The sequence below is a fragment of the Spermophilus citellus genome (genome assembly GCF_964194105.1).
Source record: "Spermophilus citellus genome assembly, chromosome: 15".
Classification (NCBI taxonomy): Eukaryota; Metazoa; Chordata; class Mammalia; order Rodentia; family Sciuridae; genus Spermophilus; species Spermophilus citellus.
Window position 1 is genome coordinate 41,428,675 of NC_138195.1, and position 23,645 is coordinate 41,452,319.

Sequence of the window (23,645 nt, forward strand, 5' to 3'; positions counted from 1 at the left end):
ATTTCTGAAAATGAAAATACATGCCTATTTTTGCTTGATTAAAAAAAATGAATTCTTTTTTGGGGGGATAACTTTTCTAAGTTGTTTTTATTTCCAGGTTTCAATGTAATTAGGCTACTGAGCGGATCAGCTGTAGCACTGGTTATAGCCCCCACTGTCTTACTGACAATGCTTTCTTCTGCTGAACGAGGATGCCCTAAGGGCTGTAGGTGTGAAGGCAAAATGGTATATTGTGAATCTCAGAAATTACAGGAGATACCCTCAAGTATATCTGCTGGTTGCTTAGGTTTGTCCCTTCGCTATAACAGCCTTCAAAAACTTAAATATAATCAATTTAAAGGGCTTAACCAGCTCACCTGGCTATACCTTGACCATAACCATATCAGCAATATTGACGAGAATGCTTTTAATGGAATACGCAGACTCAAAGAGTTGATTCTGAGTTCCAACAGAATCTCCTATTTTCTTAACAATACCTTCAGACCTGTGACCAATTTACGGAACTTGGATCTGTCCTATAATCAGCTGCATTCTCTGGGATCTGAACAGTTTCGAGGCTTGCGGAAGCTGCTCAGTTTACACTTAAGGTCTAACTCCCTGAGAACCATCCCTGTGCGAATATTCCAAGACTGCCGCAACCTGGAACTTTTGGACCTGGGATATAACAGGATCCGAAGTTTAGCCAGAAATGTCTTTGCTGGCATGATCAGACTCAAAGAACTTCACCTGGAGCACAATCAATTTTCCAAGCTCAATCTGGCCCTTTTCCCAAGGTTGGTGAGCCTTCAGAACCTTTATTTGCAGTGGAATAAAATCAGTGTCATAGGACAGACCATGTCCTGGACCTGGAGCTCATTACAAAGGCTTGATCTGTCAGGCAATGAGATCGAAGCTTTCAGTGGACCTAGTGTTTTCCAGTGTGTCCCAAATCTGCAGCGCCTCAACCTGGATTCCAACAAGCTCACATTTATTGGTCAAGAGATTTTGGATTCTTGGATATCACTCAATGACATCAGTCTTGCCGGGAATATATGGGAATGCAGCAGAAATATTTGTTCCCTGGTAAACTGGCTGAAAAGTTTTAAAGGTCTGAGGGAGAATACAATAATCTGTGCCAGTCCCAAAGAGCTGCAAGGAGTAAACGTGATCGATGCAGTGAAGAACTACAGCATCTGTGGCAAAAGCACCACGGAGAGGTTTGATCTGGCCAGGGCTCTCCCCAAACCAACGTTTAAGCCCAAGCTCCCCAGACCGAAGCATGAGAGCAAGCCCCCTCTGCCCCCCACGGTGGGAGCGACAGAGCCCGGCCCAGAGACCGATGCTGACACGGAGCACATCTCTTTCCATAAAATCATCGCAGGGAGCGTGGCCCTTTTCCTGTCCGTGCTCGTCATCCTGCTCGTTATCTACGTGTCATGGAAGCGGTACCCTGCAAGCATGAAACAGCTGCAGCAGCGCTCCCTCATGCGAAGGCACAGGAAAAAGAAAAGGCAGTCACTAAAGCAAATGACTCCCAGCACCCAGGAATTTTATGTAGATTATAAACCCACCAACACGGAAACCAGCGAGATGCTGCTGAACGGGACAGGACCCTGCACCTATAACAAATCAGGCTCCAGGGAGTGTGAGGTATGAACCATTGTGATAAAAAAAAAAAAAAAAAAAAAAAAAAAAAAAACGCTCTTAAAAGCTGGGAAATAAGTGGTGCTTTATTGAACTCCACTGACTATAAAGGCAACACGGTACACCCCCCTCCCCTCCCCTCTCCTCTCCCTCTCACTGTGCTGGCAAGGTCCTTCCCTGTCCTGAGTGCATTCATAATACTGGTCATTTTCCTCTCATACATAATCAACCCATTGAAATTTAAATACCACAATCAATGTGAAGCTTGAACTCTGGTTTAATATAATGTCTATTGTATAAGACCCTTTATTGATTCCATTAACGTTGCATTTGATTTCAGGAAGGAAAAAAAAAAAACTTCTTTCATAAGTAATCTCCCACATCTGATGTATTCTCCTTCTGGGAGGATCAAATCTGTAGCTCTAGAAGGTTTGCAGTTTGTTGGCAAATCAAAGAAAAAGATGAATAATCTCAGGTACTCAGAGCCTGAACCGATTCTAGGAGATGACTTGATTATAGAAACATTTTAGAGACAGACAGAGCCATTAAAATAATGCCTGCCTTAAAAAGAAAATTGCAGTAAACTATTAAAAGATGGTGCTGGGTTAAAGCAGCACCATGAACAGTTTCCAGAGATATCTAAGTTACAATAAGGCAAGCACAAGGGAGAAGTGTTGAAGGGTTAAAATACTGCAAGTAGTCACTGCAAAATGTGAGAAGATGATTAAAACACAAAGTTTTAGAGTTTAGGGCTTATCTCTGAAACCCATCCCTGTAAAAGCAGACAAGAGGTTTCACTGTAAGTTTCTTCTACAGACATGTGTATTTCCTAAATAAGTTGATTAAATAGCCAAAAAATTAAATAGGCATATTTGAGGATATAGATTTCTTCGTGGCTTCTCACATGAGGGAGTTTTCAGAGATAAGATTTGCAAATGGGAAGCAATCTTGCTATGTGCTTGTGGCTGGGACCTCACCAGAATTTCTCTCCAGCTTTTTCAAAGACCCCAATGTAGTTAATGGAATCATTAGCTCCTTGCTGTTCTTCTGTTCAGGATTTGTCAGAGTGTCCTGTAGTGTTTCATGATGTGTCCTGCACACACCAGTCCTCCCTAATAACTGACACTTCATTCAGATGTGTAAAAGAGAACATATTCCAAAAGACATGCGTTCTACCAACAGCCTCATTAAAAATGAGGACTATGATAACACCTTAATAAATGTATAAAATAAATTTTCAGGGGGAAAAGACCAACACTATGATATTTCTCTTTTGCTTTGCTGTTGTTGACATTATTGTGTCCCTGTGTTCATCTGTATTGTAAACTCATCCATCAGTACAATTCTGTACAGACCCTGTTGGCAATCTGCAAGCTACATGCATGTTTTTATGTCGTTGGTGAAAGTTTATTGACTGCAGCACAAATATCATAGCCTCTGTATTTAAGTAACATGAACTACAGTCCATTGAGATCTTAGAAAAAAATATCTTTAGTCTATATTCTCTTTTGTCTTCCAAAATGAACAGGTTTATTATAGGAGCAAAAATTAGGAATTACTACACTGAGGCTGTTTCATTTAATTTGACTCGCCAAGCCTTACATATTTAACCATGTCCCTGTTCTTTCAAAACAGAATTGCTGCATCAAAAAAGAAAAAAGTGAATGGCTATTTTTACCAACATTTTTATATAGTTTGGTGGTTTTTTCATAGGATGAGAGGAAAGATCTGGGCAAATCACCATGAAATATAATTGCAAGGAAGAAAAATTATTAAAATCATGCTTTTATAAGCAATAAAGAAAAAAAATGCCAAAATAGATTTCTCTAGGTTCTTTGAGTTTGGCTAAACCTTAAAATAAATACCAGTTCAGAAAAGCATCTTAGTCACAATGTTTACCCATAAATAATTGTTGAGTATATTAGTCATATATTCCCAAATAGTCATATATTCCCAATTGATTAATAATGCAGATACTTCCTTACAGTAATATGAACTGGATGACTGATCTTACTGTGATGTTTTTCACTAAAGTTGTAATTTTACATTTTTTATGAAGTGTCAGTAAATACATATTCCATCTGAAAAAGAAATTTTCTTCGGTCAGCCTCATTTTTATCTGTACTAAAGATGATTGTATTAATTAAATGCAGTGTTAAAGTGGAAAAAAGCCCATTTTTATTCTTTTACTTGAACTTTTCCTCATTTGTGATGGATACCAAATATGTTTAGGCAAGGTATAGTTATATTTTTTTACTTCTTTCAAATTATTGATTCTGTGGTGCTACTAGTATATACAAAATGTTTGCTGTATTGAAAAGTATTTCTAAATTTTAAAGCCACTTGGTATGTAAATTGTGATTTAACATTAAATGAATGACCAACATTTTGAAGGCTGGTCATTTTTTAATGCCCAACTTTACTTATAAATATACTAGATAAGAAAACAGAATTTCTTTGAAGGTAAAACATGGTTTTATTTGAAACATGAAATTACAAGGAAAAGTTCTTTCTCACCCCCTGCCCCAACTCAGAAATGAAGCTTCTCTAATTCTCAGTATCTGCCAAGAACAAGTATAAAAATCCAGTAGGTTAGACAATTATTACTTCACTATTGTCAAATTTAACAAAATTGGATGGCAAATATTATCCTGATCAGAAGTTGTTGCCCTCACCTGTACTCCATGGCACTTTCTGTACTACATGCCATAAATCTATTTTCATAAGTATTTGAAACTCCCTGCCTGTTAGAGAAATATAATTGATATTCATTTTTTTCTAGTGCAAATTTACATGAAATATCTTATCTCAGGTGACAACAGTGAAACAACCTAACCTGTTGAACTCTTTAACGGAGATGGATCAATGCAGAGTGGATTCAAAACAGAAAGAAAATGGAGTTTAGTGTCTCTGAATAGCATGTGGGGTTTTTCCATTTTTATTAGCCTCAGTATGCACAGTGGTACTGCAGCGTGGAGGAAATAGGCCCAGTGCTACCGTATTCTAAGCAATACCAATGCAAGATATATTCATTTTCAATGAGTTTGTATTTTCCAAGGATGTTAATATTACATCTTTTCAAAGAATTTAAACTATGTTTTACTTGATTTGGTGAGTCAACTACCTAAGTAGACACAGGTTTTAATAAACCGTATTTCTGTGGAGTAGCAATGACCTCTAGTGGCTGATTAGAATAACCACAGCCATTCAAACACATTTTAGCTTTTAATTCTGAATCTCTCTGTAAACGTTGTTTACAATGTGTACTTTTGATCTGTTCATCAGATTTGAATTTCACTTAGTTCATTCTCCTGGGAAATACAGCTATTGTGTAATTTTTTTATATATATTACTTAGTGACATTTTTAGTAATGCTAGGAAGTAAGCCATAAAACAGGTTCTGAGGGACTAGAAGTAGGTGCCAAAGATGTAAAGCAAATAGTTATACAATAAAAATCGATAAGAAATATTTTAAAGTGTTTATATGCATCGAAATTGGTAAAATAGTCTGATATTTTAATTAAGTGTGTTAATCCATTGGCAGGACATTGAAACACATATTGTAATTAAGGTTGGGGAAAATAAATTTCAGTATTTAATATTAAAAGAATCAGCATCAGTTACTTACTGGTCAGAATATATAAGAGCTATCAAGGGAGAGGGGCCTCCCCTTTTTTTGCTTTAGAACTCTCCAGTTTGCTGACCATGCCAGTGACCCGTGCTTTGCCCCGTGCTTTCTTCCTCCCTCCCCCTTTGCAGCCAGCTGAACACTGGTTCTATTAGGCTCTTTGACAATGATGTTACAGTCTAAGAGGTGATGATTCATGGATAATGAAATTATGCTCTCCTTCTGGGGAAGGATAATGCAGAGTCAGATTCATGAATTTGGCAAGGGTTTTTAGGATGCTGTAGGTGCACGGAATATCTTCCCTTCCTTTGACATTTACCAAGATGAGAACTCAAATAGTTTATTCAAAGTGAGGGTTAGACTGGCATCAGAAACAAGCATCAGGCCATGAAGCTTAAGACAAAATAAGTTCCAGATGTGACAAGTGAAAATTGAGCCATGAGAAATGAAACTGTGTGGGTTCTCTTATCCTCTTTCTCTCTGGGTTCTCATTAGAAACTAGATCTGAAGCAAAACCATGGAGCTTCCTATTCTTGTGATCTCTTTGCTACCTACATTAAAAATCAGAGGCAGATGGAACATACTATGAGAATGAAAAATAATATCAGTAAATGTGAATGACAATGTTACAAGAGCAATGGAATGGATGGACCTTAAATAGTGCTTATTAAATAACTGTTGAAAATTAACTCTAAAAATACACAGGTGAAAGTGTTTTCCCAATCATAAGAGTCCATGTAATTTTTCCAGCTGCCAAAACCATTGGTAATTTTGGATAGTTGGTAAAATACAATACAGATATTGCAGAAAAAATATAAATAAAAAGTAATTCTATTTCATTAAGGAAAATAATCATGGTCATGTCTTGTAGAAGAATATGGACCTCAGAAATTAAGAGCTAAATTGAAACTTCTCAGACACTTGTTAAATATCTTTTTGACAATGAGTCAAAAAGAAATCAATAACTCTATGTTACAGAAGCCTATATTTATGAATCTAGAACTTGTCTTTCATCTTTGGTTTCCATATGGACACAGATTCTTCCATCTTATGTTATCTGAGTGTTGCATTTTATCAATAGTGAATGGTAGATATAAGGACATAAACCAGAGAACAAAGAAAAAAACTTCTCAAACTAAACCCATATGCCAGTGGTGTCCCCAAATCTGGTCAGTATAGCCAGGGCTTTCCATCAAGGAGAAGTTTGTCTGTCCCCTCTCTAGTATCACTTTTTTCATTTCTTGTTGACATTTACTATATAATTGTTTACATGACAATATGACATCATTATTGAACAGAAAGGTAATTGCTCCCATACATGTTGTATGGGATTAGCACACATTTCAGATATCAATCACATGATGTTACCTCTCTGTTGTTTTTCTCCCACACCTACCTCTCAAGACCTCCTAGTATAGAAACTACTATTGACTTTGTCAATTACAATCATTGAAAATCACTGAAGTTTTCAAAAAGCATAAAGTAGAACAGTGTTCTTTTATAAATAACGTTTTACTTATGCAAATTAAATACTTAACTCATCAAAAAAACGACCCATGTAATTACAAATCTCTCTTCATTGGATGTAAACTAGTATTTCCAAGTAAGAAGTAACAGGTGTACTTCCAACATTCTTATAATTTAAGTAGACACAAACTGTTTCTCTTTGAAAGTTGAGTTTCTATGACATCTCAAGAAAGCAGAGAGAGAATGCTAGTTTTTTTCAGGAGAAGAAACATTTGTGAATTTTATGCTGTTTAAACTTCAGGTGGTGATGGATGGATGTTCTTGAGTTAGGATTCCTGTACATGTGAGAAGCATTCCAGGAACACACAGACAACAGAAATATCTGGGCAACAAGCAGAGACGATCAATTTTACAACTATATTTTCTAACAACAAAACTTTCATGCACAATAGTAATCCATTTTATGGCGGAAGGGAGAATGAGTTTCTATTTTATACTTTTCAGCAAATTTTGTAATGAAAATTAATAACTTCTTGACAATTTTCCACTTTCTTATTATTTTTAGGAACTGCTGATCCTCCTGAGAAAAGTTTCCTTTATTTCTTTCCTCCCACTCTTACATTGTTTTTCTCTTTATATGAAAGATATCTCTACTTCCTATAGCTCAAAAAAGTCTTCCTCATATAAATCAACACAAGTTATCATTTCACTCAAAGTGGAAGCATATCTTCAATATACTTGCAACAACTATGAGAACATGAAACAAATTCAAAACTGGCTGATCCTTCTCTTTTTTTTTAATCTACAGCCTGCTAAATACCTGCACAGTATCTTTTGTTTATCAAGGAGGAAAAAAGAGATATAGTTGAATTACCAGTATGGCAAATATTAAAGCTGATTATTTTCTACTTTAATTAACTACCTCCTAAAAAATAGAGGACTTTATGTAAATATGCAACAGTATTTCACCAGTCAAAAACAATAAACAGAATTTTGTTTTCTCAGAGATAAAATCCAAAATTTTGGGCCTCACATATGAAATAAAATGGCAGACATTACATTTAGAAAAGGTATTTTTTGTTAAAGCTTCATCACACTATATCTATAGTATAAAATGCATTTTGCCATCAAAGAGATAAACAATTCAATTTAATATAAATCCTTATTCAGCACTCTTGATGCTGAAACTTATTTATGATGTGGAGGCATATGTATTGGTGGTCTTCATGGCTTCAAATAGGTGGATTCATATATAGATAAAAGTATTTCTAGACACTAATATTCATCTGTTATAATTCCTAAAGAAAGGAAGCATAACCTTTAATGCCATCAACTAGAATCTCACAAGAACTTAAAAAAAAAACTTACAGCAAAAATAAATAAATAAATAAATAAATAAATAAATAAATAAACAAACAAACAAACTTGTAGTATATCTCATAATGATATTGAAGAAATAGAGTGGCTTTAAAAACTCTCATAAACCTGCAATAAGATTGCATCAGTCAGGCTGGGGCTGTAGCTCAGTGGTAGAGCATCTGCCTTGCACGTGTGAGGCACTGGGTTCAATCCTCAGCACCACGTAAAAATAAATGAAGATTTTTTTTTTTTAAATTGTAACAGTGAGAATTCTCTAAAATTATAACAGAAATAGTTACAACATTGACAACTCTCTCAGATCAATTTATGAAATGTTTCATTCAATTTATACAAAATTTTAAGTGAAAAAGTATAAATACTTGGTTTGGATATTACAATATATCCAGTAGAAGGTCAGGTAACAATGATTTGTGATTAAAACAGATTATTTAAGGATCTGTGCAATCTGCATAGGCCATTTTACATAAATATTTTTGTGTTTTTCATCAAGCTAGTCATGTGGTAGATTATGCCTAGAAACAATACTTATCTAACTATCCATATTTTATTACTCATTTGTATATATGTGTGTGCTTGTGTGTAATTGATTCCTTATTATTTACCATTTAGACGTGTGTGTGCTTGTGTGTAATTGATTCCTTATTATTTATCAGAGATTTATACAATCTCACAATTTGATAAGAAATCTTTAGTATCTTTCATAGCTCAGATAGTTTTTTCTTGTTAATGTAAGAACAAATTTCTCACATTGAATCAGTCTTCCTACAAGTTCCACCCATTAATCCCACAGCTTTCCACTTCTTTATAGGTTTTCCTAAAGTAATCCACACCCCATTCAAACAACAAATCTCTACCTAAATTATACATCTCCAAATGCCCTCAGGAAATGATCTCTAATTAGTACTAGAACAGTTCTCTCCTAGCCAAGTGCTAATCTGCCGGTCCAATGCTCTTCCCAGCCTGTGGCACTCACTCCAGCCCATCTCATTCCATTAAAATTAGCATGTACTTAGTCCTATGCACTTTTATGGGGAGGAATGAGTAGTAAAATGTAAACATCTACATATATTTTTATAGGCTTTACTCTTTTTATGGTCTAATATACAGAAATGTGTGAGGTCTTTATTAGTAGGCTAAAATGCAAAATCATCAATTAAAAAAGAAAGGTCAAGGTAGGTTTTAAAAATAGTCTTAAGTTCATATTACATATTTCTTAGTATTAAAAATAAGTCCAAATTATGTATGCCCTGTGTTTCACTTCTTTAAAGTTGACTTACCCTCCAACTTTGTCCTAATAATATTTTTTGTCTTTTTATTTGTACAGTAAATAAAATACAGTAGAATGTATTTTGACATATCATACATATATAAAGTCTAACTTCCCATTTTTTGTGGTTATCCATTTTGTGGAGCCCTCATATTCTTGATTGGGTTTCCTATTCCTCTCATTTTCCCATAGTTCCAATAGGCAAAGGTTTCTGATGTTGTGTGTTTTAGGAGTGATTGGATGGATGCACTAGGTTCATCTCTAGAGGGCAATATAGTGGGGTCTAGGATCTCTGCCTCTGTCTTCTCAGTCTCCCATTCCCATGCCTCTTCCCCCTTTAGAAGGATTATCTACCCTGAAATCTCTCCATCCATTCATATCTGGGTCTCTTTTGGTTCCTTATGCTTTACCATATGTGTGTTCCCAATTCTAGGGTGGTATTATTGTCCTTTGCAAGGGCACTTACATTTACAGACAGAGAAAATCCTTTAGCTAAAGGTAAGAAAATCATATTCAGAGCAGGCATAAACAGAGCAACAGAGAACAAGGTTAGGAAAAGTGCTTATGGGAACAAGTGGCTTTGTAAGCCTTTCTAAGTTCATCCTACATAAATTTCTCTGACTTTTTCTCAAGCATGAAGTTGGGCCTTCCCAAAAGGAACAAAGGCAGGCCACAAACTCTATTTGAAAAATGTATTCAGTGAATTACCTTTATACACTGGATTTCTCCTTGGTTTTTTCCTTCATGGAGAGACAGCTTTGTATATTATAAAGAACTTGGGCTATGGATCCTGGAAGACATACTTTAAAATCTGGTTCTGAGACTTAAAAATTTGAAGACATTGAGTCCCAGCCTCTTAATCATAAAAAAGAATATGTAGAATAATGAAATCATCACATGATAGTTGCAAGAGGGCAAAGAATCAGCAGATTAAACCTCTTGTATGTTTTTTCTAGACACATTTCACATATTATTTAATTTGATAAGAAAGATCCTATGAAGATGAAATGAGACAATGTAGATAAAAATCCCATAATACATAGTTAAGCACATAATAGTAATTTTCTTCTTCCCCTCAGTATCTCAAGTTTCTAAGTACCACATATATTTTAATAATCATATTCCACTATGTATTTTCATTTACAATGACAAATTGATTCCTGGTATACTCAAGAAAGAGAATCCAAATTGCCATAAGTTCAGGGAAATCTGGGCACATGGTTAATACTGGAGAATCAAATCAAAGTCCTAAACCTCCCAATAAAGCCTAATGACATCCTCACCTTTACTTCCATACCATGCTCCCTGTTCTAACTCTAACCAGTTCTCACTTTCCTACCTCTGTGCTTTTGCTCAAGCAGTTTCCTCTGTGAGAAATACCTTCTTCCCTTCCAAGTTCTCCTGTCAATTTCTGAGCATTTCTTTCATATATCCAATTCATATTCCACTCACTTCTCAAGTCTTCTTAATCTTGCCCTTTGCTCTTTGCTATGCTATTTCATACCTCTACTACAGGCTGCCTTGTGCTTGGGTTACTAATGTATCTGTAATCCCTTTTGGAGGAAACAGACCATTTCTTCTTTTCCCAGTGTTGATTGGCACAGTCTTTTATTCATAGTAGATGTTTGTTGAATTTATTTTCTGGTCATTATGATAAAGCTATTGTTGCAAACAATCTAAAGTAAATATCCCAATTTAATGAAAACTTAAGGCTGTCAACTTCATGTTTATTTACATAGTCAATATATACATTTTTGTTTTTATTTTATATATACTTTACCATTACATACAATATTCTCACTTATCACTTAGGTGACTTCAAAAGTTATTCTTACAAAAATATAGTTCAAGGGAATCATGTTCTAATTTAAATTGCTTCTTTGTTGTGAATAATCTACCAATGGTTTTCCTATGATGGTTACCAAAACTATGAAAATTTTAGGGAGTATATTAAAAGGATGAAGACCTAAGAAAGCTTGTGAGACAAAGAAATTATTTTAATATTAATATGCCTTAGTGTTAGTGGGGGTGAGACGTCAACTTTTGTTGTAAAAGCCATATATTTATATAATAAATATATATATTTATTTTAATTTTTAATATTAGGGATTGAACTGAAGGGTGCTTACCACTGAGCTATATCACCATTTTCTTTATTTTTAATTTCATTTTGAGACTGAGTCTCACCAAGTTGCTAAGTGTCTTGGTTAATCACTGAGGATGACCTCCAACTTGCAATCCTCCTGCTTCAGCCTCTGGAGTCACTGGGATTACATGTGTGTGCCATCATGGCCAGCAAAGCCATATATTCTTAATCTCTTTTTGCCCATCTGAATGTCTCCTTATTTATCCCCAATTCTGCAAAGTTTCTGCTTTAGATATGTTCCTAGGCCTCACCTTCTTACTACCTTCCCCTATTCATAGACTAGGTCAGAGGTCTTTTGTTTTCCAATTATACACATTTCCAAAGAAACTATTGTACAGGAGCCTTCAAACATCAAATACTCAGAAACTGACAAGTAATGATGCTCATCATTTTTTTTTAATCTTAAACATCAATTATATTGAAGGCAGGTTTGATCACATGGGTTTGAAGCATCTCCTCAAGGCCGAGTCTTTCCTTTTCTCTGTTCTATTCATTCCCTTTATCCTTTTCACTGAATTTCTCCCTCCGTCTCCTATCTGTACTTGAGTTTTCTTTCAACTTTTCTCTCTACCAAACTCTTATTTATAAATTAATCTACACAACTTGAATATGCACCTTCATACTGGATTAGAAGGAAAATACCAATGGTTTTTAGTCTTTTAGAAAAGCAATAATTAAAGTGAGATAGTTCTAATAATTTTATGAAAAACAGAGTTAAAAATTTCTGTTTGTATTCAACAGCTTTGGTTGGGACTATAAGTGAAAAACTGTAATTTTGCAAATTGCAGTATAATTTCCAAAATAGAAATGACATAATCCCTACTATATTTTAAAGTTGCATTTTAATTATGATTTATAACATAGAACAGATCTGAAGACCATCTGATTTTTTTCCCATAAAGTATTGCTCAGGCTCTGGACCATGCATGGTAAACTTTACCATCAAAAAGCATACTAATTATTTAAACAGGTAATTTTTTAAACAGGTAAAAGGGAAATTGTAGTGAAATTCTTTAGTCTGACATACTAATAGTTATAACAATTTCTAAGAACCGTACAGTGTATTTTCTTATCTGCTATTTAAAGTTCCAAGCTAATTTAATTGTACTTTTAACAATCTTCCAAGAGCTGCATTCCTCAGCGACTCTCTTGGTTATCCATTCTAGGGTTTCACTACAGTAACCATTTCATTCCTTACATATATGTCCCTCTTGCTACTTAAGAGATACCCAGTGACTATTAAATATTTTTCAGTTCTTTTCCATTTTATTTAATTATTCATTTTTTAAAGCTTCCATTCCTATTAAAGAGGAAGAAGTAAAAGAAGTTGTTGGGTTTTGTTTCTGCTTTTATTTTTAGTACTAGAATCTGTTTGGACTAGCTCTGGTAGAGGGCCCACACATAGTTTGAATAGATGAAAAACCATTGTTCTAAATTTGCATTAATGTAGATTTAAAATGTTTGCATAGAGTGTCTGATGACAGTTGAATAAAAGAACAGGGTGGTTAACTAACCTAAAACCAATTACAGAAGCAAGTTTCTGGCAGGATGTGTTCAATAGCTTTAGCATGATGCCCTTAAATCACATTTCCAGAGGTCAAATTTGCACATAACTCCTTGAAGCACATCTCCTCATATTCAACTCAATTTTAAGGTCCAGCAGTGTATTGTGCAAAAAAATAATCAATGGTTAAATTATTCCCATTTCGTTGGCTCAGCTCACAGTGGCCCACTGATAAATTTAAAAGAAAAAACAAAACCTATCTGATCTTCAATTTGTATTTCAACTGAACCCAAGTGCAGATGCCATCTCTGGTAATATGACAAAATAGATTTAGGCTTCTAAATGTTGCTGTGTATTCCAGTATCAGCATGTGTCCTGCAGGAACTATACTGTAGCTCAGTTGTTGTGAAAAAAATATGCAACTGAGTTTGCTGGAGAATCATTTTAGAGTTAATTAGACCTTCTCCACCTGTAATTTAAGAAAAAAGAAAAAGCCCAACACTCTTAAAGACCATGGGGGAAAGGCAGTTTAAGAAATAGAAGTCCTCTGTTTATCCAGGGAGGTACTTTAACAAGGCAGACAGCTACACCACAGTAGAGAGACAACATTTCCTCAGCTGATTCAGTTAATTAAAATGCACAGTTACAACAGACTTTCTTAGAGCCTGCAGCTGAATGACCCAAGTCTCCATTTTACTCCAGTGTCACACAGAACATGAAGAGGCAAACATACTGCCCAAACACAATTTGACTCACTAAAATCCAGCACTATAAACACCAAATACATTTCTCAGGCACATTTTAAAAGACGTATTATCAAGATTTATGACATAAGGGTAGAAATAATTTGCAGCTAGGCACCTCCACGAGAATATCCTTCGTTCTTCTCAAAGTAGTTTGATGCAAAATTTACAAATAAATCTTAAGAATAGAGTCCACTTTGAATGCAGGGATCTTCAACTCTTTCCTTTCAAATATATAGAATTTGAACCTGACAAATAGCCCAGCTGTTGCCAGAATTTATGAGTGATATGAAAAATCAAAGGCCACAAAAGCTATTTGTCAAATAAACTGCAGAATGCAATTTCAGGCTGCAGGGCTCATTTGCAGAACTCATGATGAGCATGGGAGGAGGGGACGCTAACAGCTGCAGCCTTGACCGCACTGCCCGTGCCAGCCAGAATTCAAGCTGCGTGAGCTGAGTGTGGCTGAAAGAGGGGATCCACAAATCGACACATGAAAAAGAAAGAAAGCAAGCAAAAAGACAAAAGAAGTTCTTATATCCAAGTTTTTACTTAATCAGTACATCAGCATAACTAGTTTAAGATAGATGAGACCTGTAGAGTTTTAATGGTATTCAAATTAAATGCATTCATGGAAGACTACTTTTATTTTCTGGTTTAAGGGACAGATCACAGAAACTGAATCAATTAAACCTGGAGTTAAGCCTGGGGTGCAGGCCTAGTTATCCTAGCAGCATGACTGATACGGCTTCAGTGTTCTCATCTGTAAAATGGCACTTCACATCCCAGGGCAATTTTGAAAACATACTGAGATAGCATGTGCTTATGGGCACAGCAGGTACTTAATAAATGTTGTCTCTGCTTTCCCTAGACATTTTTATACTGCAGCAAGTTGCATTGAATGGCCAAGGGAAATTCTCACATTAAGCATTTAAATTGTTAATTCTGCAATCTATTGGTAATGATTAAATGTCCGTAGTGCTTCAATTATCAATTGTTAAATCAAATCCAAAAAGATCCACCAGAAACTTGAAACCCTGTGTTAATACGCTTAAATAGACTTGTATTAAGTAGTATTCTGTGATAGTTTTGCTTAGCAGCAAAAGAAAAATTTTAATATTAGTACTATCTGTTTCTAATAATTCAATATCATTTTCATTTCATAAATATCACCTGAAGAGCTGGCTCCATCATCTTTCATATCTACTTTAAAATGTTGCCCTAAAGTTTGTCTGTCTTGCTCCTCCTGATTTCCCACCACTTTCTCTTTAATTTTTTTAACATAAAACATGGACATATGTCATCTTTCCTTACTCAGTTCTCAAGAGAACATGTTATTGTCATTCTAGTACATCCAATGCCCTGTATAACTTAGGACACAATTCATTTCTAGTGTAAAAACAATTTAGACAATTGGATAAAAGATCACAATAGTTACTTTTTAATCTCAATTGAGTCTTTGAAATGATAGCTAAACTATGCAAAAGCAAATTATTTGAAGAGTTACAAAAGAAAAAAAAAATCTGATGGGCATTTATTGAGCATCCATTTTGTGCAGGCACAGAAGCTGGTCTTTTTCCTCAAGGCAAAAAAAAATGTAATAGAGGTTAAAGAGTAATATTTGAAGCTTGGAGTCCTATCACTACTAAAGTCACCAAGTGTTTTTGATTGGTTTTGGAAATTCATTTCAGAAAGCACTGTATTTTCTCAAGAGAAAATTTTGATATGTGTCCTTCACTGGAGACATGATAATAATTAGTTCTTTTTAAAGATTTTGAAAAGAGCAGAAATGAAAAGAGCTAAAAGAGTTTCTAAATGACACAAGATCTGTGAAATGGTAGATATTTAACACAAACCTCTTAGAACTGTTATGTGGATTCATTAGTTAATTAGTTAGTTAATGACTTTGAAGTGTTAAATCTTATCAGAATGTTTCTTTACACTTTAACACATGTGAGAGAGAAATTACTCTGAAATTAGAAACTGACTATACCATTCAAGGATATTGGGTCTATTTGTGGCATACCTTCAAATATTCTTTCCTGTTCTGATTTTTTTTTTTTCAGGACAACTCCCAAGAAGCCTGTCTAGGCTACATTCCCAGCCTCTTTTATTTTTTCAGTGTTGGCAATGGCTTCCATTTAACTCTAAACATAGCCTTGAGAAACCCTCAGGGTTAGGTATGTTGCTTAATAATATAAAGGATTTTTTTAAATAACAGCATTAAGCTACTTAACTTAAACATACTACTCAAATGCAGCTTTGTATTTTTTTTGTACAGAAGGGAAGACGAATAGTCTGTTGGGTAAATCTAAGAGAAAAGGGGAAAACAATGGAAGCCAAATGGTGAATTCCTTGCTCTTTGGAAACAGTGATCAATTTCTCTCCTGCATGGTGGGAAGTTGAGAAAGGATGGTGGAAGTTATTTTTATATAAACTTGGTTATTATTATATATTCTAATATGCGGAAGATGTATCTAAAATTTATGCAAAAACTTATTATTGACATATAATATGCAGAGAAAAGTACACATATCATTAGTGTATAGCTCCATGAGTAACTGAGCACACTGGTTTCTTCTGTTCCCAGATCAAGAAATAACATTAGCAGCATTCTAACCCCCTCTGGTTCTTCCAGTGACCAGCTTCATCCCCAAGGTAACCACTACTGTTACGTCTGATAGCATAGGGTAGCTTTAAGTATTGTGGCACTTTTATATAAATGGGATCATAGAGTATGTACCCCATTTTGAGTCTCACCTCTTACTGATTGAACATTGTTTTATAAGATTTTATGAGATATTCATAAGGATAGTTGTACATCTAACCCCTTGTAATCTCTGCCCCTACCCCTACCCACACACAACAAAATCAATCATTCTGTAATTTAAAGAGTGGATTCCTGTATTAAAAAGTCTTTGATGAACCTCTATCTCATGCATTCTACAGGGATTGCTGGGGGAAATGTCCTCCAGTCTTTACTTTTTTATTCATTTTTTGTACCAGTGAATATAATGCAATAAATCTGACCACCTACAGAGTCAGCCCTAAGGAAAAGAATGAGGTAATCATCCTTTTTAGTAGTCCTGGTTTTCAGCCCCAAATTCCCCACTGATTTATCCTCTGTGGTTTGTCTCTGGTCTTGAGCACCCAGAAAAGCCAGCCCTACTCCAGGGGTCATAAAATAAAATAAGAAGAAGGAAAAGAGAGGGAGAGGGGAGGGGAGAGGAGGGTAAGGAGAGAGGGAGAAGAATAAAGAGATTGGCAGGTAGATAGACCCATTGGGTAAACTACTTCACACCAAGGCGTTAATGCCTAAATCATTAGCTCTCCAAGGTATGGCCTCAGGAAAGTGTTATAATACAGAGGACCAATTACTCTCTGATTACTCTCTAATGAGGTAGAGTTGCATTTATTGACATGCTTTGAGGTCCCTCTACATTGAAGGACTCTAAGAAACAAATTCATGGCACTCAGTGCTGTTTTACTATTTTAAAGTTTTTAAAACAATTTCACTATATTACAAAGTAATCTCTTTATGATGGCCCATGGGGGATGGGAGAATAGTTCTGTTTCTTCTAAACAATTTTATTTTAAAATATGTTATTCAGGCAACTGACCCTGTCTCTTTCCTGATCTCCCTCTCTATATCTCTTTCCTGCTAAAAATATCAAAAGTATCAGAAGTAAATGGTTCTAAAAAGTGTTCAGGACTTCATAATTTACATATTTGGTCTACCTCCCTAACTCTGGTTTCATTTCTTTTGTGTTGTTGTTCTCTGTTCAAATATGTTTGCCCTTTAGGGAAAAAATCCTGATAAATTTAGGCAGGATACAAATTCAATATGATATACTATTTCTTAAGGGAAAATTCCAGTCCTTGGCAATAGGTCAAGCTGATTAAGTGGAGGAATATACATTTCTGTCAGGGGGCTCTTCAAGGAGTTATGGAAATATGGCCCATTGGTAGGCTGTGACCAGAGAGATTGGAGGAGCTGATATTTGAGTCACTGTTTGATGTGGTGCCTTACGCAAAGAAGGTTTTTAAAAAGCTGTGCTGAACGCATTGACCAAAGATATTTCCCTTCAAGCACAGTGTACAAAATGGGAGAACATCTAAGAAAAATCAAGATCAAGAACACTGTAAAAGACAAATGTGAGAAAATATGGAATTGTATTTTCAAGAAAGCAAGGCCATTAGTACATTTATTATATGATATATTATGATTACTGGCCCATTCATTCTGATTTTCAAGTCTTTTGATTAGAGTTCTACTTAGGAAGAATTGATTAATGCATTATTTATCTAAGTCATTGATTTATGGAGCTTAACCATAAGATACAACACAGTTCATTTTCTTTCTAATATGTGTATCTATAGGAAGACAACCACAAAGACAAAGGGGTGTTCCAGCATTGATAGGTAACCTGCCCCACATAAACAGTGACACAAACTGACAATATTGAAAAGATTGAATGATAGTAATCTATTTTCTCTCTTCATTTCTAAATTTTACTTTTAAAATGAAATAAAATACATTTTTTTAGAAACTCAGTAATAATAAATCTTACCACAAAATGTTCCAATACATACTCCTGTAAAATGTCCTTTTCTGTGTAACAGGAAGGAGAAAGTGTCAAATGTGGATGTGAATCATTTAATTAAGCTCTGTAGTATTATATTACTTTTTAGATCAAAGGAGTAATTCCAACTCAAATAAATCAAAGATGTGGGTTTTTTTGTTTTGTCTTGTTTTTTTCTTTTCTGTTAAAGCTACTTGATTATAAGACTCTGTAAAAATCATGAAATTAGTTTTGTAAAAATATGAGCAAGTTTATTATTAGAGATCAGCAAGAAATTATAATTCATATTGATGATATTCCTAAGGTATTGAACGGAGGCATTCAGCAGTGTGACAGAAGGCAGTCAGATTTATGTAATTGTTATTTATTCAAACATATTTTGTGAAATCTAAAACATTCATTGAGAAAGTTTTATTTGTGGAAATACCAAGGTAAATACTTTTTTTAAATCATGAAGGCCAATATAAAAATTAAAATCTATTATATCAAAAACTTCTACTCAGTAATGACTATAGTATTAAATATGATTGGAGTACCACTGTGCATATTTCAAATTCTCATAATATATGAAAATTATATTTGATTTGTTTATGCTTGGCAACACAGGCAGGCTTGCTGGACCCTGGCAGCCTCCACCTTCATAGGACTTGTGTGTCCAATGTAAACATAAAAAAGATATTTCCCTTAAATATTTTGTCATTCTAACAATGTATGCCAAGAGGACTAAATTCTGAAACTACAGAATGGAAAAGCATTTTACTAGATTTTTGAGTGGTTGAGAATCATGAGCCCAAAGCCAAATATCTCCCCATGATTTACTGTAATCTGGGCTCAACTTGTTGTTTCTGTTTCCCCTGTGCAATTACCCTTAATACCAATATGCTCCAACAAAACTACAATTTATCATTCTTTAAACATCTCCCTAGGAGTCTGTCTCAAATTTGTGCACTTCTTCTACCTGAAACATTCCTTTTGCCAATTGCATCTATTTTATGAATAAATCCAATTCTTTAATGAACTAATTTCTGATTATTATAGCTGGATTTCCTCCATCCAACTCCAATCTTTATTTATTTATCAATCAACATCATCATCATTTTATTTATATGGCCATTACCATTTTTTAACATTACATATTTATTTGTGTCTATATAAGATTTTCCATTCAGGAAAATTTTACAGGGAAGAAACATGTTTTATACAACTTTTCCAGTATTTCAAACATGCTTAAGGAATTAAGGAAGAGTTTGAGATAAAGTATACATTTAATAAATGTCTGTTTAATAAGCTAAAGTGTGAATATATAAATGTTCCACATTGCACTAGAACTCTATTTTGTTGAAAAAGATCCCTATTCTCCCATGCGTGCCAAAATATTCATAAGAAATTAGGGTTCATACCATAAAACATTTCACTTCAAATATTTCACACATTTTCAAGAAATGTTTATCATCTCTCAGGTATGTGAATGGCCATGTAAGGAAAAAGATGTTTTGGAAATACAAAAGCATCATCCTACAAATTATAAAATCATTCTTAAATTATAAACAATCTTAGTAGTCACATGTGAAACATTTATCAAGCTGCTATCATTAAATCCCTATTTTTAAAGAAACATGAGATCTCACTTTAGAAGAATCCAAATGATAGGCATAGGGAGAGCTTTTAGAGATTTTTTCTTTTGTGCAGTGAGTTGTGTCTTAGCCCATTTAATAGGTAAGAAATTGAGGTAGAGTCACAGAGCCAGAATTTAAATCCTGAGCAATCTGACTCATTACCTTTCTTGTAGCCACTGCACAATAATTTCCTCTGAATAGATGTCATACCTATTTTTTAAATACAAGTCCTTTTGCCCTGCTGCAATAAGTCAGTTTTTTCTATAATATTCTCTTAAAAAAAAGAAAAGAAAATCATTTCTTCTGAATGACTTACTATGCTGAAGGTACTATGATAAATGCTTCCCCTAACATATTTCTAACAATAGCCCTACAAGAAAGGTACTGCTTACTCATTTCACAGATAGGGAAACTGAGGCATAGAAGCTTTCAGTAATGCACTCAAGATGATACATTAGTAAAGGAAGGAAATGGAACATTAATTCAAGTCTTCTGCTCCTGAATCTAAGTTCTTTTTTGGTTTTTGTTCTTTTTTTACTAATCCTTAAATGTTATTTTTCCCCCCAAAAGGAAACAGAATTATGTGAAATTCTCACTGTTCCAAATATTGATCCTACCATGGGAAGCACTTAACTCTACAGTACACTAACACTCTATGTGTCAGAAAATGGTGGTGTGTGGAGGAGGGTGAATTTAGAGGTAGGCTCATCTCACCTGGCCTGACAAAGCTGTTTACATTTTTCAGAGAGTCCATCTTCAAGCCCAGTCCTAAAATGAGAGTGAACCTTGATTTTTAATGGACAGGCGACCCTGTCCCAGAGCCATTTAGATAAATAAAGTGCACTTCAGAGAAGCAGCTAGTGCCTTTGATGAATTGGCTGGCTTGCCTCTCCTTCCAGATCCATGACTGTCAGTAGCTAAGCATAATATGAGAAACAAGTCAGTATTTTCCAGCATGCTGGGTCCACTTTTGTCCCCAATATTTTAAATCATATGACGGGTGCAAAAATCACTTCGGCCACCACTGAAAGGGTGCACAGCAGCTATCACACCGCCACACAGAGGCAGAAGTGTTTGTTAAAATCCAAAGTGAAAAGAATACTTATTGTAATTGAAACTATGCAGGGGACAAAACTTTCCTGGATACAAGTAAGAGTTCTGAGGATTTGAAGAGGGACAGATGTCACTTTTGTACTCAGGCTAAGAGTCACTACCTTTAAACAGCTCATGAGGAGGTACAACAAGTCTTCTGAGGAAAAAAAAAAAAAAAAAAAAAAAAAAACATAAGCAACACATCTGTAGCAGCCAAAGGTAAATCTTTCTTTCCTTTAAGTCTTATCCAGGATGACTGGCCCTGAAGCCAGATTCAAATTCACAATTTCATCTATTTTTACCCTACTCATCTGTTGCTTATCTCTTTGTTTTATCTTTTTTTGTTTGTTTGGCTGTTTTTGAGGGTTATTTAAGGAAGGTCAAGTGTGACCTAGCACTAATACAAGAGGAATTTCTTTCCAATATGGGGAATTCAGTACATTGAGTGTTGTTCTCCTGGGGGGAAAACAAACAAACAAACAAACAAAAAATATTTATTTGCTCTTGTAGCTGAAACAGAAAAGTCAAGAATTGCCAGAAGTTCATAGCAAGGAAATAACCTGAGATCAGTGTTCCTCTGAGTTGTGGCTGGCTCAGCTCTCCTATTCTGTAAGGACATTTGTTTTTCTTTATGAAATCTCCGAGTCTCTGAAATATAGAATTGTCAAATCCTACTCTCTGTTTTCAAATGATGTTTATGTACAGATCATGAGAGACTTATGGATTCACCAAACCAAACACACCTTCATTCAGTTCTTTTTATGCCAGACTAAAGGCTGTTGATTTCAAGGTTAAACATCTGATATATAATGCAGTCATCTGAAAATAATAGAAAAGTGGCATCTTGCTCTGTGATCTCAGTAAATGGATTATTCACTAACAATAAATTAATAAACACTGATTGAGTGGCTTATTCTAAAAAGACTAATAATAGGCATTGCAGGGAGATATGAAAATATAAGCTTAAAGTCAAATGGAGAAGATAAATTGTACTTCTATGGAATGATATGAAAAGCGAATATTTAATGTTCATGATGTAGTAATCATTACTATATATTACAAGGTAAAGTTGCTAGTATGGTAATATAGGACTATTTAGTGTAAACATAGGAAAAACATGGAGGGCTTCCTAAAGTAGGTGTTTTGAGAAAATGATGTATGGGAAAGTTGGGTAGAGAAAATAGAGAACATTTTAGGAAAAGAAAATGTAGAATAGAAGTCCCAAGAGTGGAGATTTACAGTATATTAGTTTTATAAGATTAGTTTGATTAATTGAACTAGATTAATCAGAATATCATGAGCAATGTAACAAGTAACAGTGTATGCATATGTTTGTATACTCAGTAATGATGTACTTTTTATGCAATAATAGGCAATACTGAAAGACACATCAATTAATTCTAAGTTGATATTACCACAATCCTATGAATTTAAGATTCTCTATAAATCCATTATTTTAAAATCATCTTACTGGGGCTGGGGTTGTCGCTCAGTGGTGGAACACCTATCACTGGGTTTGATTCTCAGCACCACATAAAGTAAAAAAAATAAAGTTACCATATCCACTATAACTTAAAAAAAACAAGTACAAAATTTTTTTTAAAAAAATCATCTGACTTGTAATCATCATGATTGTACCTATTGTTTATAGCCAGGGACTCTCCTGCTTAGTCAATGTATATGTACTATTAGTTGTTAAATATTTTGAAAATTGTCCCTTTTATAAGAGATCACATAATTTTAATAAGTTTTAAAACAGCCTGATACAAAAAAAAAGTTCTCTTCCAGTTATTTAACTAGAGTGGCTAGCCAGCAATGCGGAGATATTGATGTTCAGAATGTAGTGTATCATTTTAAATACTTCTGTAGAAGATATCTAAGTAGTCTTCAGAAGCCTGGAACCATTAATATGATTTCCACTTAACGTCTCTACCAACTACTGGAGAAAATAGCCCACTGAGAAACAACTCCAAATACAAGGAGAAGACAATAAGCAAAACCTAAGGAAACTTCTTATTCAGTTCTGACCTTGGTATCTTAAATATAAACTTGACCCAGTTATATTTCCATGATAAGTTGATAACCCAGCTCTGAATTTTCATGAATTCTCTGAAATACAGATTAATCCAGAACACAATTTTTTACTAGCATGGGCAAGTTATTGTTATGAAGAAGGACATCACTAATTGTCTTTGAATGTGTTCTTACCAACAATCCAAGTTACTAAAATCAAAAATAATCCACTAAAGACTCACTGCCAGTCATCTGAAATGAGAGTTGAAAATGAATACATGAATCAAGGAGGTTTATTTTAGGATCTTCCATATTTTGATCAAATGCTGATGATTACATTGCATTTTCTTCTGCATTTTCCCAACAAAGAATAAGTCACCCCATCATGCTCTTCCAAAATGACTTTTACTGGAGCACCATGGTTAGTTATGACTCACAGATACTTTTTAAGATAGATACAAACTTCAAAGATACATTACCTTGTAAAAATAATAAAGGAAATGAAAATATTGGTTAGAGAAATTCTTCTGTTTCCCCACATAATAATTTTATCTTTGAAACTTAAAATAGGTATTTCTGACAT

At 34.5% G+C, this 23,645-nt stretch overlaps 2 protein-coding genes across 6 annotated transcripts in view; one reads left to right on the top strand and one right to left on the bottom strand.

Annotated features, from left to right (window-relative positions):
• CTNNA3 (catenin alpha 3) overlaps nucleotides 1–23,645 on the bottom strand; it is a 1,724,633-nt gene that overhangs the window by 1,010,927 nt on the left and 690,061 nt on the right. The gene's annotated exons all lie outside the window — the stretch shown is intronic.
• The window catches only part of LRRTM3 (leucine rich repeat transmembrane neuronal 3), a gene marked incomplete at its 3' end in the record, with an annotated part of 158,164 nt that overhangs the window by 289 nt on the left and 134,230 nt on the right, over nucleotides 1–23,645 (top strand). The window contains exon 2 of the mRNA XM_081267912.1: nucleotides 98–1,629. Coding sequence (XP_081124038.1) covers nucleotides 98–1,629 — 1,532 coding nt within the window. The remainder of the gene's footprint in view (nucleotides 1–97; nucleotides 1,630–23,645) is intronic.